This window comes from Cetorhinus maximus, chromosome 7 (assembly GCF_964194155.1).
Source record: "Cetorhinus maximus chromosome 7, sCetMax3.hap1.1, whole genome shotgun sequence".
Classification (NCBI taxonomy): domain Eukaryota; kingdom Metazoa; phylum Chordata; class Chondrichthyes; order Lamniformes; family Cetorhinidae; genus Cetorhinus; species Cetorhinus maximus.
In genome coordinates, this window is record NC_135885.1 from 91390785 (window position 1) to 91407474 (window position 16690).

The 16690-nt window shown below is 44.4% G+C and overlaps 1 protein-coding gene across 6 annotated transcripts in view; it reads right to left on the minus strand.

Moving 5' to 3' along the window:
* Positions 1–16690, minus strand: part of tdrd3 (tudor domain containing 3) — a 152900-nt gene that overhangs the window by 95340 nt on the left and 40870 nt on the right. For all 6 annotated transcript variants that reach the window (XR_013577131.1, XR_013577132.1, XR_013577133.1 and 3 more), the window contains exons 7-8: positions 12178–12324; positions 8243–8389 (exon numbers count right to left, since the gene is read on the minus strand). Coding sequence is in view for 3 of the 6 variants with exons in the window: in XM_078545865.1 (XP_078401991.1) it covers positions 8243–8389; positions 12178–12324 (294 nt within the window). In the remaining 3 variants the exon portion in view is untranslated. The remainder of the gene's footprint in view (positions 1–8242; positions 8390–12177; positions 12325–16690) is intronic.

Here is a 16690-nt window from a genome sequence, read left to right on the forward strand (position 1 = left end):
ATACATTGACGGAGAGCCGTCCGCTCCCTCTGGATCCAATCAAAGTACTGCTACTGTTCAATCAGCAGGCCTCGCAAATTCTAGGTACGCAAGCGGAGTTAGCAAAATTACCCTATCCCAGGAGACTTTCTTCGTGACAACACCGGTAGACGTGGGAGATTGCGCTTTTTTATGTTACCATTCTGCCCTCAGCAAAAGTAAAAGAGTTGAGAGCTGGATTATTTTGTTATTGAACAGAAAGGGAGGCCACTTTGCCCAATTTGCAATGAGGTGATCTTGGTTCCAAAAAAAATACAACGTTAAGAGACATGATCTTTTGTTTTTACCATTTGAAGTTGATGACAGTTCTATTACTATATGAATGATTCAGCATTTTCTATAACCTGTTATGAAATATTCAGCGTGTATTACATGTATTTAATCTTATTCATGGGGTCATGGTTAGTGGACATGCCCAATTTCAATCTTGCGGCCCACTGAGATGAAGGAAGGCCACTAAAGCAGCCCATTCGCTCGCATAGGCTGCCCAACATTGATCTAAAGCCTGTGATTCATCTATCCATTCCATTTCAAAATAAAACTTGGAATAAAATTCACTGAGCCCAGATTTTCAGAAGGGAGTCACATTTGAGTGCTTTTAACAACACTCGAGAGCAACAAAGCCAGAACTATATCCTTGGCTATAGAATTAAGCTAGGGAAACTTGAACAACGAAAAAATACCGATGGCATTTCCACACAGTTAGCAACAGGTATGCAGGACTTTGTATTTATATAGCATCTTGGGGTGTTTCATTAAAGACACGATATATAAGTACAAGTTATCGTTGTTGTTCCACAACTTATAATGCACAATCAGAATGGTCAACTGCACCAGGGACTTGATTTCTCTGATCCCGAAAAACAGTTTGGTATCCTGAAATCTCAAGAATGTTTTGTACTGCCTCCCCAAACTGTTTCCACAATATACTGAAAGAGCAACATTCAAAGATGGACAGTCTCCACTTTACTACTACACTGCTGACAACAAAGGCAACATATGTACTTCAATCTGGGGGATAAATTATTTTCCTTAATGAGTTGTCACCCAGGGTCAGAGATGTCAGTTGTACAGCCAGATACAAAATAAAGTAAAAATAAAAGCAGGAAGGGCTGACAATGTCAGCAGGCCAGGCAGCACCTGTGGAGAGAGAAAGAGAGTTAATGTTTCAGGTCAATGACCTTTCATCACAATCTGAGACAGGTATCCGACCTGAAACATGAACACTGTTTCTCTCTCCACAGATCCTACCAGGCCTGCTGAGCACTTCCAACATTTTTGTTTTGATTTCAGATGATTTTGAGCATGTACAGTATTTTGCTTTGACAAAACAAGCTTTGCTCTGCTCCAATGTGCTTCATTTCTAATTCTCTAATCACCGTCCCATAGCAACAGCATGAGTATTTACACATTCCCATCTCACTAGCCAACAGAGAGGTTTTGTCTCATGAGTCCAAGCGTATTCAGACTCTAAGAAATTGAGGAATAATGGATTAACCAATTTCCCCCAAAAATAAATTTGCCCAGAAACCGTCCAGTCGTTATCGATGGTTCGTTGGAGAAAAATACAATCGGGCAGAATGGTGAGTTTCTATTCTGTAACATTTTATGACAGGAAATTACAAGACCACATAAAAAACATTAGTCAAGCTGTACAAAGAAAGAAAAACTTGCAATTATGTAGCAATATTCACAACCTCAGGTCATCCCAAATCTCTTTACAATCTAAGAACTTTTGAAACAGTGTTGCAATGTAGGAAATGTAACAGCCAATTTGCACATATTAAATTTCCCACAAACAGCAATGAAATTAATGACCACAAAGACACCAAAAATAAAGCTGCAATATTAGAGAGAAATAAGAAAACAGGGCTCCATGAAATACTTTCAGATGTATGAATGTTGAAAGTAGCATCACCACTGAAAGTTACTCAGTGTACTTAATTACAGAAGAATTTCTTCTGTGAATGACCAATGTTCAAACAGAATTGACTGAAGTTGGGGAGCCAAGGTGTCAAAATCATTGGAAGAGGATGTCAATTTTGTTTTCTCAAACAAGGTGACACCTTAGCTTACATGATTATGGAAAGGTGAAAGAAGGACAGAACAAGAACCTGTATTCATACTACATCTTCAATGTAGAAAAACTTATTAAAAATTGTCTCAAACTACTTCACTGATATGGAATCAAAAAAGACACTGAGCCAAGGAAGGCGATTTTAGGAAGCTTATTCAAGGAGGTGGGTTTGAAGGATTGGCTACCTTTGGGGGCATTTGGAGCAGAGATTCCAGAGTAGTGATCTTGAGTTTCTGTAGACAGAGTCGCTGAAGTTTGGGGAGGAAGGGAGGGGAATTTTACAAGACGCTGGACTGAGAGGAGGAGTATTTAGGGAGGGGCAGGGGGTCAGCTCAGTTTGTAAGAATTTGAAGGAGATTATAAAGATAAGTCAAAGGGCACAGCCATGAGGGATTTAAACACAAGCACTTAATATTTAAGATACTGGAAGCCAACATAGGTCAGTGAAGGCAAAAGTAATGGCTTCGTAAGATAAGTCACAAGCAGCAGAATTTTGGATGAACTGATGCTTACAAAGGGGTAAAGTTAGGTTAGCCCAAAAAATACATGGAAGTAGCTGTGCTTGGAAGCAACAAAGGCATGGAATAGTGTTTCAGCAGGAAATGGACTGTGGTAAGGGCAATAGGGCCTGGGTAAACTGTGTGCACAAGGTGCAAAACCCCAGAGCCTGGGCTCATTGGTCGAATAACCTGTCAACCTGGATGGTCAGTGTCCAAAGCAGTCAATCTGGCGCACAGACCATGCCAAATGACAGGCTACTTGGCCAATGATTGCTTTTGTTCTGAATATCAGAGTGCGAGAGCAAGAGTGAGTGAGTAGGAGTGAATGTGAAGTGAGGGAGTGAGAGAATCCTGAGACTAGGGGTGAGTCGGAAAACAAATAAACATGAATGGAGGCAGTGCTATTGCCACTGGATTAGTAATCCAGAGACCGAGGGTACAGCTCTGGGGACCCAGGTTCAAATCCCACCTCGGCAGATGGTAGAATTTGGATTCAATAAAAATCTGGAATTAGAAGTCTGATGATGTCCATCAAACTATTGTCAATTGTCATAAAAACCCTCATCTGGTCTGGCCTACATGTGACTCCAGCACCACAGCAGAATGGTTGACTCTTAAATGCCGTCTGAAATGGCCTAGCAAGCCACTCAGTTGTGTCAAACAACTAAGAAATGAAACCTGGCCTCAGCATCAGCAAACTCAGCATCAACTTGGGCACAGGAAATGATAATGGCAATCTCAGTTTGTCGACCCTGCAAAGTTCGCCTTACTAACATCCAAGGGCTGGTGCCAAATTTGGGATAACTGTCCCGCAGACAAGACAAGCAACAGCCTGACAGTCATACTCACGGAATCGTACCTCACAGATAACATTCCACACACCACCATCACCATCCCTGGGTATGTCCTGTCCCACTGGCTTGACAGACCCAGCAGAGGTGACAGCACAGTAGTATAAAGTTGGGAGTGGGTTGCCCTGGGGCTCGCCCTGAACTCTTCAACATTGACTCCGGACCACATGAAGTCTCATGACATTAGGTCAAACATTGGCAAGGAAACTTCCTGCTAATTACCACATACCGTCCCCGTTCAGCTAATGAATCAGTCCTCCTCCATGTTGAACACCACTTGGAGGAAGCACCAAGGGTGGCAAGGGCACAGATTGTATACCGGGTGGCTGACTTCATTGCCCATCACAAAGAGTGGCTTGGAAGCACCACTACTGACTGAATTAGCAGAGCCCTAAAGGACATAGCTGCTAAACTGGGTCTGTGGCAGGTGGTGAGGAAAACCAACAAGAGGGAAAAACATACTTGACCTAATCCTCTCCAATCTACCTGCTGCAGATGCATCTGTCCATGACAGTATCAAGATGAGTGGCCACCGCACAGTCCTTGTGGAGACGAAATCCCATCTTCACATTGGGGATGCCTTCCATCATGTTGTGTGGCATCACCACCATGCTAAGTGGGAAAGATTTCGAGCACAGCTAGCAACTCAAGGCTGGGCAGCTACTAGGCTCTGTGGACCATCAGCAGCAGGATTGTACTGAATCACAATCTGTAACCTCCTGGCCTAGCATATTCCCCAGTCTACCATAACCACCAAAGCAGGGGATCAACCCTGGTTGAATGAAGAGTTCAGGAGGGCATGTCAGGAGCAGCACCAGGCATATCTAAAAATGAGGTGACAACTTGGTGAAATTACAACTCAGGACTACCTGCGTGCCAAACAGTGTAAGCAGCATGCGATACACAGAGCTAAGCAATTCCACAACCAATGGGCCAGATCTAAGCTCTGCAGTCCTGCCACATCCAGTCGTGAATGGTGGTGGCCAATTAAACAACTCACTGGAGTCAGCGGCTCCACAAATATCCCCCCCCTCAATGATGGAGAGGACCTGCACATCAGTGCAAAAAATAAGACTGAAGCATTCGCAACAATCTTCAGCCAGAAGTGCCAAGTAGATGATCCATCTTAGCCACCACTGGAGGTCGCCAGCATCACAATTGCCAGTCTTCAGCCAATTCGATTCACTCCACGCAATATCAAGGAATAGCTGAAGGCACTGGATACGACAGACGCTATGGGCCCTGACAATATTTTGGCAATAGTACTGAAGATTTGTTGTCCAGAACTTGCCACAACCCTAACCAAGTTGTTCCAGTACAGCTACAACACTGGCATCTACCCGTCAAGGTGGAATATTGTCCAGGTATGTCCTGTACACAAAAAGCAGGACAAATCAAACCCAGCCAATTACCGCCCCATCAGTCTATTCTCGATCATGAGTGAAGAAGTGATGGAATGGGTCACCAATAGTGCTATCAAGTGGCACTTGCTTAGCAATAACTTGTTCACTGACGCTCAGTTTAGATTCAACCATGGTCACTCAGTTCCTCACCTCATTACAGCCTTGGTTCAAATGTGGAAAAGAGCTGAACCCTCAAGGTGAGATGAGAGCAACTGCCCTTGACATCAAGGCAGTATTTCACCGAGTATGGCATCAAGGAGCCCTAATAAAACTGAAGTCAATGGGAATCAGGGGTAAAACTCTGCAGTCGGAGTCATATCTAGCACAAAGGAAGATGATTGCCATTGCTGGAGGTCAATCGCCTCAGCTCCAGGACATAACTGCATAAGTTCCTCGGCCCATCCATCTTCAGCTGCATCCTTCCATCAAAAAGGACAGAAGTAGGGATATTTGCTAAATATTGCACAATGTTATGATCCCAGCTGAGGTTGCCCCTGGACAAGTCTGATGCCAGAGTGGAACCCAGATTGACAGATCCTAACTTATAACTTGTTTGTTCAGATAATTGAAGAGTAGCTACTGAACAGACTCACAGGAGTCAGCTGATGAACTTTTAACAGAAGAATAAAACATTTACTAAACAAGATATGAGGAGCCGGCGGTTGAAGGGGAGCGCGAGAGGAGCCGGCGGTTGAAGGGGAGCGCGAGAGGAGCCGGCGGTTGAAGGGGAGCGCGAGAGGAGCCGGCGGTTGAAGGGGAGCGCGAGAGGAGCCGGCGGTTGAAGGGGAGCGCGAGAGGAGCCGGCGGTTGAAGGGGAGCGCGAGAGGAGCCGGCGGTTGAAGGGGAGCGCGAGAGGAGCCGGCGGTTGAAGGGGAGCGCGAGAGGAGCCGGCGGTTGAAGGGGAGCGCGAGAGGAGCCGGCGGTTGAAGGGGAGCGCGAGAGGAGCCGGCGGTTGAAGGGGAGCGCGAGAGGAGCCGGCGGTTGAAGGGGAGCGCGAGAGGAGCCGGCGGTTGAAGGGGAGCGCGAGAGGAGCCGGCGGTTGAAGGGGAGCGCGAGAGGAGCCGGCGGTTGAAGGGGAGCGCGAGAGGAGCCGGCGGTTGAAGGGGAGCGCGAGAGGAGCCGGCGGTTGAAGGGGAGCGCGAGAGGAGCCGGCGGTTGAAGGGGAGCGCGAGAGGAGCCGGCGGTTGAAGGGGAGCGCGAGAGGAGCCGGCGGTTGAAGGGGAGCGCGAGAGGAGCCGGCGGTTGAAGGGGAGCGCGAGAGGAGCCGGCTGTTGAAGGGGAGCTGGGACAGCAGGGGTGACTGAGGGAGTTCGGTGAGGAGGGAAGGAGGTGATCCTCTGTGTACCGTGAGTACAGCTGGGTAAGCATTTACTACTTTTATTGCTTATAGTTATTAAGGTCTTATTTTGTGGTTCATCGTTTGTAGGGGCTATATTCTAACAACAAGGAGCAGGGAAGAAGGGCCCCAGAGTAATTGATATTAAGTATTTTCCAAAAGGTTTAATTTAATTTAAAGGGGTAAGTCATGGCAGCTCAAAACCATAGCGTGCTCCTCCTGCTCAATGTGGGAAGCCGGGCACATTTCCAGTGCCTGGGGCCAGCATGTGTGCGGGAAGTGTCTCCAGCTGCAGCTCCTGGAAGCCCGGGTTTTGGAGCTGGAGCGGCAGCTGGGGACACTGTGGAACATCCGTGAGGCGGAGAGTATCATGGATAGCACGTATAGAGAGGTGGTCACGCCGCAGGCTAAGAGTCCACAGGCAGGAAGGGAATGGGTGACCACCAGGCAAAGAAGGAGGGCTAGGCAGGCAATGCAGGAATCTCTTGTGGCTATTCCCCTGCAAAACAGATATACCGCTTTGGGTACTGTTGAGGGAAATGGCCTCTCAGGAAAGCAGCAACAGCCAAATTCGTTGCACCATAGTTGGCTCTACTGCACAGGAGAGGAGTAAAAAGTGTGGGAATACAATAGTTAGAAGGGATTCAATTGTAAGGGGAATAGATAGGCGTTTCTGTGGCCGCAAACGAGACAACAGTTTGCTGCCTCCATGGTGCTAGGGTCAAGGATGTCTCAGAGCGGTTAGAGGACATTCTGAAGGGGGAGGGTGAACAGCCAGTGGTCGTGGTACACATTGGTACAAACGACCTAGGTAAAAAAAGGGATGAGGTCCTAAAAGGAAAGTATAGGGAGTTAGGAAGTAAGTTGAAAAGTAGGGCCTCAAAAGGTAGTGATCTCAGGATTACGACCAGTGCCACATGCCAGTCAGAGTAGAAATAGCAGGATATATTGGATGAATATGTGGCTGAAGAGATGGTGTGATGGGGAGGGTTTGAGATTCCTGGGGCATTGGGACCAGTCCTGGGGGAGGTGGGACCAGTACAAACTGGACGGGTTACACCTAGGCAGGACCGGACTGATGTCCTAGGGGGAGCATTTGCTAACTTAAAGGTTGGGGAGGGTTTAAACTAAAATGGTAGGGGGATGGAAACCTTTGCAAGGAGTCAGAGGAAGGGGAGTCAAAGACAAGAACAAAAGACAGAAAACGGAATAAGAAAAGTGATAGTCAGAGAAATCAAGGGCAAGAATCAAACAGGGCCTCAGTGAAAAATAGTGGGAATGGGACAAGTAATGTTAAAAAGACAAGCCTTAAGGCTTTGTGCCTTAATGTGAGGAGCATTTGCAATAAAGTGGATGAATTAACCGCGCAAATAGATGTAAACTGGTATGATATAGTCGGGATTACAGAGACATGGCTGCTGGGTGACCGAGGATGGGAACTGAACACCCAGGGATATTCAGTAGTTAGGAAGGACAAACAAAAGGGAAAAGGCAACGGAGTAGCATTGCTGGTTAGAGAGGAAATTAACGCATTGGTGAGGAAAGATATTAGCTCCGACAATGTGGAATCTGTATGGTTAGAGCTGAGAAACACTAAGGGGCAAAAAACCGAGTCCACCCCATCTGTTCCAGCTACACATACACTTTTACAGAGGTCTCCGGACAGCATTTGGAAATATGAATTTGGATTAATTATTTCGCTCCACACCTAAGTGTGCTGAGGTGAACAGTAGTACCTTCACTGCATAAATTTCCACTCGGGCAGCAAAGTGTCAGAAATATTTTTGAATGGTGCCTGCCTTCAATTTAGAAGTTTTTTTTTTAGCAGTTTACAATTGTGTACTTGCTCAATGGATACTGATTGCAAAATTTCCAAGTACACCAAAAGGGGCTCAGAATTCAGACAACAGAATATGTTACCACCGTGAATACATAGCAAAATGTGAAGGGCTGTTCAAAAAAAAAGTGAAGAGCCAGCCAAAGCACAAGATAAATAAAAGCAACTGCATAATTCTGGGTAAAATCTAAAAGCTTACCAATTCTCGATATACTCCTTCAGGTTTCCCATCTGCCCTTACACACTTTTCTTCTCTGTTCTTCTGGAACGCATCCCTGCTCCTATTGCCTGGACCACTTGAATTCAAATTGCTCCGGACATTGCTTCCTCCACCAAAGATCTTTGCCTTGGTTTCAAGAAAAGATATTCAAAATATAAAAACCTATTATTTTTGACTATATTCATTTAATTGCAGGCACCGCCACGATATGAAAAAGAGGTATTTTTAAAATTCCATATGTACTAAATCCATGTTACGTATCAGACATATTCATAGCTTTATACCAGAAGTTCAACACAAACTTTTCTTAACAACTGTAGATAATTAAATGTATTTTCAAACTCATTCCTGGTTTATGTAAAATAGAACAAATCTTAGCTAACATTCATGAAACCATTAATAATAGTGCAAATTTGCAGACATACTCAGTTAAATAGATGTAATTGATCCTAAATAAATTTTGACAGCGCACTCCAAAATGACAAACTTTCTGCAGGACAAAATTACATTGCCAACAACAAATCTCAGGGCTTCAGGGCATTCAAATCTCTAGTTAATAATTTCTAAACGCATTACTTCCGCGAAACTGCACTGTATACGCTAGACTTCCTTCCAAACAAGCATTGCTGCTTCCTAACTTAGGACATATCCATGTTCAATCACACTTGCAGAATAACTTCTCTTTTTCACATGTCATGAAGCTTATAATCAAGACTGTTCTGGATCAGATTTTGGTGTTGGCTGAGCTGTTTTTAAAATTGTGGTGACCTTAGGCTAATTTTCTGTTTGGTACATGCTAAAGTATTCGGTACATAGAAATAACACATTCAGATTCCTTTCATCTTCTTTACACTATTGCTTATCAGTGCAATGTTGGCCAACATTTTAGCAATATCCAATTCTGCACCATCTGTCCTATAGAATAATAGAATGATACAAGACAGGGGGCCACTATCCAGCCCACTGTGTCACTGCCTCCTCCTCGAAAGAGCTACCCATTTAGTTCTAATTCCCTGCCCTTTCCCCACAGCTCTTCAAATGCTTCCTTTTCATGTATGTATTCAATTCACTAATTAAAGTTAGGATTGCTTCCATCAGTTTTTCATGTTTTGCATTCCAGATCTGAACATGCCATGTTAAAAAAAAAAAATTGCATTTCACGGCTAGTTCTTTTGCCAGTTAAGAAGAGTTCAAATAAAACACTACCAGAACATTACTCTAACAATACTTGCCTTTTTTACTACATACTAAAGAAACAACAAACTTGCTTTTATTTAGAACCTTAACAGCCTCACAGCTTAGGAGGTACTTTTCATTTGAGTCCAGTCGCTATTATAATCCTGGTGTTTAAATTTCTTCTATCCATACATATTCCCTGCTCCCTGATCTCTATCAACTCATCCAGCTTGAAAAGCACCTGCCTCAAAAAAAACTTAACAGTTCCTCTTACTGCAATATCTTCCGCATCCACCATCCCTTTGACCTATGAGGGCAGCTTTGGCTTCAGCTGCATCGGCTCCACCTGGTGGAAATCCATCTGCAAATGTCTCTGTCAATTCACCATCTCATGCAATAAAACCCAACTCTGAACAAGTTTTTGGTCACCCTTGTTCATCTCAATTTTTCCCCCCTTACACCTCTTGGAAATATTTCAGGACACTTGAACTTGTATTACTGTTTCCATGTCAAGTTGTTTTTGGGATATAGGCAAATATGGTAGCCAATATTACAAAGTCCCCACAAATAACTTTGAGATACATGACCAGATAATATGATTTGAAAGAAACTTAAGCCTGGACATTAGGAGAACTTTTGTGCTCTATTTCAAATAGTGCCACGGAAACTTTTACATTCAACTGACCAGCCTTGACTTAACATTTCATCCTAAGGGTGACAGCTCTGGCAATACAGCACTTCTGCAATCCTGCACTGGAATGCCAGCCCACCCTCTGTGAACAAATCCCCTGAGTGGGAAATGAACCCATGGCTCTCTTACTCAAAGGAGGAGTCAATGCTTATAATATCTTGCTAGGTAACAACACCTGAGATAATTGGTTTACACTGTGGCATTGCTGGTACTGAATCTGAATGTATACTATTGCAAATGGAGCGAGTGCTGGGGTTTGGGGGTGGCAAGATGTGTTGGTTTGTAGAATTGCACAGGATTACTGAAACATTTGGAAACAAGTTTTAATTGAGGTGCTCAAGAGGTTTTTTGATTGGGATGCTGGTAAATAAATTGCACTTTTCCTGCAGGTACAAAGGTGAATAAAATTTGTTCCTATACTTACTGGTTAGAGAAATAAGTAAACCTCTGTCTATTACATTCCATTAAAACAGATGAAAAGAAAGCACGCTCAGCTTTCCGTAGGAAATAAAGCACTTGGCCATCCATACAGGCATTCTGGTGGTGGTCTTGTGGTGCAGTGGGTAGCACCCTTCCTCTGAGTCAGAAGCTCCGGGTTTGAGTCCCACCCCAGGGCTTGATCGCCAAGGAAGATGCATTCATGATTATCAATCTGCAAATCCTTCCAATTCATGCCAATGGCAGGCAGTAAAAGCTGGAAAGACTCCTGGTCAGCCATGTGATTAGGGGAAAGTTGGAGCCTGTATCATCACTATTCATAGCTCCAGACTGCAACATGCATATCACTACAGCAACTTGGTGACTCCCTGAGTAATCTAACAACAGATATTTTGAGTCGATTAGGGGGTCTTGACATCATCTTTGTTGATGGATCACCATTCTGGTCATGCCTGGGCAAGTGACTCCCATGTGTTGATGCTAACAGAGCATATCTTCATGGGGGCTTTGAGATTTTCTTTGAAATATTTCCTTTTACCAAAAATAAAACCAAAAATAGACCACTCAGAGCAGATAACCAGTGCCTAGGAAAATTTGGATGTAATTACTCTGGCAGGCAACAAAGTCCAGGCTGGAAACAACTCAAAGTGGGCCAGCATGTCAGACCAGAAATCTGAAAGGACTATAGCAAGCTCCTGAAACTTCGAATGTATTCATGAGTAGAATCAAAATGAAGAGGAAAGACTTGTTATTGATCTGGGCTGCAGTCAAGTGAAAGGAACCAAAACAATATAAAACACTGGTTAGGCCACAGCTAGAGTACTGCGTGCAGTTCTGGAATCCGCATTCTAGGACTCTAGTGATTGCACTAGAGAGAGTGCAGAGGAGATTTACCAGGATGTTGCCTGGGCTGGAGAGTTTTAGTTATGAGGAGAGATTGGATAGACTGGGGTTATTTTCCTTGCAGCAGAGGAGATTGAGGGGGGAACATGATTGAGTCGTATAACATTATGAGGGCATAGATAGGGTAGACAGGAAGGAACTTTTCCCCTTGGTGGAGTGATCAATAACCAGGGGGCATAGATTTAAGGTAAGGGGCAGGAGGTTTAGAGGGGATGTGAGGAAGAATTTTTTCACCCAGAGGGTGAAAAATCTGGAACTCTCTGCCTGAAAGGGTGGAAGAGGCAGAAACCCTCATAACATTTAAGTATTTGAATGTGCACTTGCGATGCCATGGCATAAAAGGCTATGGGCCTAATGCTGGAAAATGGGATTAGAATAGTTAGGTACCTGTGTGACAGGCGCAGACTCGATGGGCCGAAGGGCCTTTTTCTGCGCTGTAGACCTGTGACTCTATAACTGCAGCAAAAGGATGCAACAGAAGACAACCCAGCAACTCAAGCTCCAACTGATATTCCAAAGTAAGCCAAAAGCTCATAACACAAAAGTAGAGCTCTCCAACAAAAAGTTTCTTCCCCAAAATACACCTAAACAGCATCTTAAAGCTGCTTGAATCTGCAGTTCCTTTCAAGCACAATTTCTAATTACTTTATTTCATCACTCAATCAACTGCAAAAAATATTCATCCTCCTCGAACATTACACTTTACCTCCTTGTTCTTGCTAATTTCTGCAATAGCAGCAGTCCTTTGCTTTTCAAATTCATCATCGCCCCCAGTTTTATTTGTGCTGGCAACCTGCAGGGTTTTCCTCTTATCGAGGTCTCGACTATCAACTTGGTCACGAGTTAAACATTTCTGGAAAAAAAAAGCAAGTTATTTGCAATAAATACAAGATGAATGAAGCCAATCAAATAATGCATAGCAAAATATTTTCCTGCCATAAATATTTCTGTGGCTGAAAAAGAAATTCGTCAAAGGAAAAGAGAATCGAGCATTTTTGTTATAAGCACTCATTATGTACTACGGGAAAATAAGTTGAAAAAATATGCCAAGATTCTTTTTTTTTTTAATTATACAGGTCTGTCAGCAAGCAGCAGGTACTGAGCATCTTGCTCACCCTTGAACAGATCCATTGATTGCAATAGGGCATAAATTGAAAACGATCATGAGAGTCAAGAATCATCAAACCTTTAGAAACAAAGTGCAGCTAATAGGGCAAGGTAGTTAATTTTTGTTTTCTAATGTATTTTATTTTTCTCTTCCATCGCAACTTATACCAGGTTACCGGTATAAGGAAGACAAGTCCACAAACAGTTGTCTAAGTGGCCATTCTTCCTACTGACCCCCAAATGCTTTCTGTAACAGCAAACAATTCAACCAGAGCGCTTATGACAGGTTGAGTATCCTTGATCCGAAACCCTCCAGGCCGATTATGTTTCGGATTTCAGGTAGTTTTGGTTTTGAATAATGCATATAGGCCTACTTACATTATAATGGCCTAAGCCTAGGCTAGCTAGAGTCGATAAATAAAATGGCCAGAAAAGTAAGGTGTACCACTGGATAGTAAAGGTTGGGTGGGGTCAGCGAGGTTCACATCGATTCAGGTCACAGGCTACCTGCACTAAAGGCCGATGGGGTTCAAAACAAGAAAGGGCAGTTTTTGGACGTGTTCGGTTTTTGGATTTACAGATAAAGGATACTCGACCTGTAGAATCAGGCCTAATACTGTCCTTGTCCACAGTCTGCACAAAAGCACTTCAAGTATGGATTTCTGGATAGCCACGAGGAACAAGAACATAGCTAATTAAGCTTCTCGCTAGTTGAAAGATGCTGTTACAAATTGTGAAGAATAGTCACAGGGATAATTTACTAAAGTGCTATCAACTCTCAGGGCCACACCCAAAACTGAGACATCACCTTTAAGGGGGAAGGCCAGAAAACCAAGGAAGGGAGAACAAAGGAAGACAAGGAAATGAAGCTTTAAGTCCAAAGTAAGTAGCATGTGTGATGGAACCCAATTTATGATCTGTAATCACCGCTTCAAAGCAGATTTTGAGTGAACTGCAACTCGCTAAATAACTGAAAGCTTTTCATATTTTTTATGTGTAGAAAAAAAACTTGGACCTCAGCCTTATTCAGAAGTAATAACTTGGGTTTACACTTTCTGGAGTTTAGAAGGGTGAGAGGCGATTTCACTGAAACATAGCAGATTCTGTTTGGACTGGACAGGGCAGATGCGAAGAGATTATTTCCCCCAACTGGGAATCGAGAATATGTGGTCACAACCCAAGGAAAAGGGGTCAAACATTTTTTTCTTACTTGTTCTTGGAATGCGTGTCACTGGGAAGGCCAGTATTTATTGTCCATCACCAAATGCCATCGAGAAGGTGGAGGGGGTGGCGACTGCCTTCTTGAATCGCTGCAATGCATTTGGTGTAGGTACACCCAGTGTTTTTGGGGAGGGAATTCCAGGATTTTGACTCAGCAACAGTAAAGAAATGGGGATATCGTTTCAAGTCAGGAAAGTGTGGGGCTTGGAGGGGGAAACCTGCAGGTGGTGATGTTTCCATCCATCTGTTGCCCTTGTCCTTCTAGGTGATGGAAGTCAAAAGGTTTAAAAAGGTGCTGTCAAAGGAGATCAGGCGAGTTGCTGCAGTGCATCTTGTAGATGGTACATACTACTACCACTGTGCACCAGAGGTGGAGGGAGTGAATGGGTGGTGGATGGGCTACCTATCAAGTGGGCTGCTTTGTCCTGGATGAGCTTAAGCTTCAAGTGTTGTTACCTCCGCCACCAAAAGTGAGCAAGGTTAATTTTTTCGTCCCATTTGTTTGTCAGTAAACAATAGCCCAGGTCTTCTGCTCATCGGTCGTGAGGGTGTCCGTCTCTAACTGCGATTTAGCCTACCCACTTACCATTTTTACACCCGAGCCATCGCACCTTTCAGTGTCTGCTCCAGGAGGGATGCAGTGACAAACAGAATGGGGAGGCCAACTGGCAAGTGTAATTCCAGCGAAGCCACACCCCTTTTCAGCATGAACTAAAGACATACCCTTAAGGTGTGTCTTCATTTCATTACTTGCACTTTTTTGAAATGGAGTTGTCAGCCTCCCCACACTGCACAGTTTCTCCTCACCAACAGAGCTCACCCAGTCCCTCACCCCTCGAAAACACTCAACCTCCCTCCCTTTTGGCCTGAAAATGCTCAACCTCATTCCATTATCCCCAGGCGGTGCTCATCAACCCCTAACAATGCTTACTCGGCCTCACCCTCGCACTCCCTGACAATGACAACTCTTCCGACATCAGCTGGGCCAGAGCCAGGTGATCTGCTGGAGGGGACATTGCTGGGAGGGGTAGGGCAAACATTGTTGTGGTGGCCATTGTGTTTTGACATTTCAGCTGATTTACTCAAGTTACACTACTCAGCAGGCTTGATGCCTATGATGGAAAGCCCGAAGCAAATAAGTGTAGGGCAAAGAGCCCAAGTCTGCATGGTTCTGGCAGTGTGATCCCACTGCCGTAGGGAATCACACAGCCATCAGTGCACAGCCATCAGTGCAGGGTAAAACAGGCAACTGCAAGTTTAAACTTCTCAACTAAGTAATGTACAAGTGTGCATGTCGCGGCTTAATCAGGGTCCCAAGGCACATCAGCGATTTAAGTTGACTCATTCGCCACTCCCCATTTTAGAAGAATCGGTCATCTCAAAAGCTAATGGATGATTTCAACAAAACATGGTACTTAGGTAGGGTACGACCCAAGAAAAACGGGTTAGTTTTGGCAGAAATACAGATCTGGATCCTGCACTTTTTTTTAAAAAAAGGATCCACTAATATCAGAAGAAAGGGCAATTTGACTATTTTGTGGAATGCTGTGGGTTGCTTGTTTAAATGTTCTAGATTGTCTCAGATACGGTGGTGAGTTTGTCACAGCTGTCAAAATGTGAACAGGATTTTGAGAGCAGGTTGTTGGATATGGATTGGCCTGAAGCCTCCTCAGCAAGATGGAAGCTTTAATGAAAAAACTGATGTTTTTCAGCTTTGTAGTTAAACAGCATCACCCAGACAAGGTAAAACCTCATGTTTATGGAACATAGATCAGCTCGAAGTGCATAAATGTTATAACTTAGTTTAACATGGAGTTAACTCAGCTTGATGGAAGCATTCAATCGACTGAGTGCCCTCTTCTTCTTGAAGCTGCACTCATCCAGACAACTGGAGAGTACTCCATCACACTTCTGGCATTTGCCTTGTAGATGGTGGCAAGACTTTGGGTAGTCAGGTGGTGAGTCACTTGCTGTAGAATTCCCAGCCTCTCACCCGCTCTTGTAGCCACAGTATTTATATGGCTGGTCGAGTTTAGTTTCTGGTCAATGGTAACCCCCAGGACGTTGACTGTGGGGGATTAAGCAATGGTAATGCTATTGAATGTCACAGGCAGATGGTTAGATTCTCTCTTGTTGGAGATGGACATTGCCTGGCACTTGTGTGACATGAATGTTACTTGCCACTTGTCAGCCAAGCCTGAATATTATGCACCAAGGGACTACCCTGAGGAACTCCTACAGTGATGCCCTGGAACTGAGATACTAGATCTCCAACAACCACAACCATCTTTGTGCTAGGTTTGACTCCAACCAGAGGAGAGCTTTCACCAATTCCCATTGACTCCAGTTTTGCGAGGGCTCCCTGATGCCACATCCAGTCAAATGCTGCCTTGATATCAAAGCCAGATGCTCATCTCACCTCTGGAGTTCAGCTCGTTGTCCTAACTTGGACCAAGGCTGTAGTGAGGTCAGGAGTTAAGTGGCCCAAGCTGAGCATCAGTGAGCAGATTATTGCTGAGTAAGTGCCGCTTGATAGAACAGTCGAAAACAACTTCCATCACTTGGCCAAATACCGAGACGAGGCTGATGGGACAGTAATTGGTCGGGTTGGATTTGCCCTGGTTTTTGTGGACAGGACATACTTCGGCTATTTTCCACATTTCCAGGTAGGTGCCAGTGTTGTAGCTGTACTGGAACAGTTTGGCTAGGGGCGTGGCTAGCTCTGGAGCATAAAAGTCTTCAGTACCATTGCCGGGATGTCATTGGGGGCCATAGCCTTTGCTGTATCCACTGCCTTCAGCCATTTCTTGATACCACATGGAGTGAAGCGAATTGGCTGAAGAACCATAGAAAGGTTACAGCACAGAAAAGGCCATTCAGTCCATTGTGTC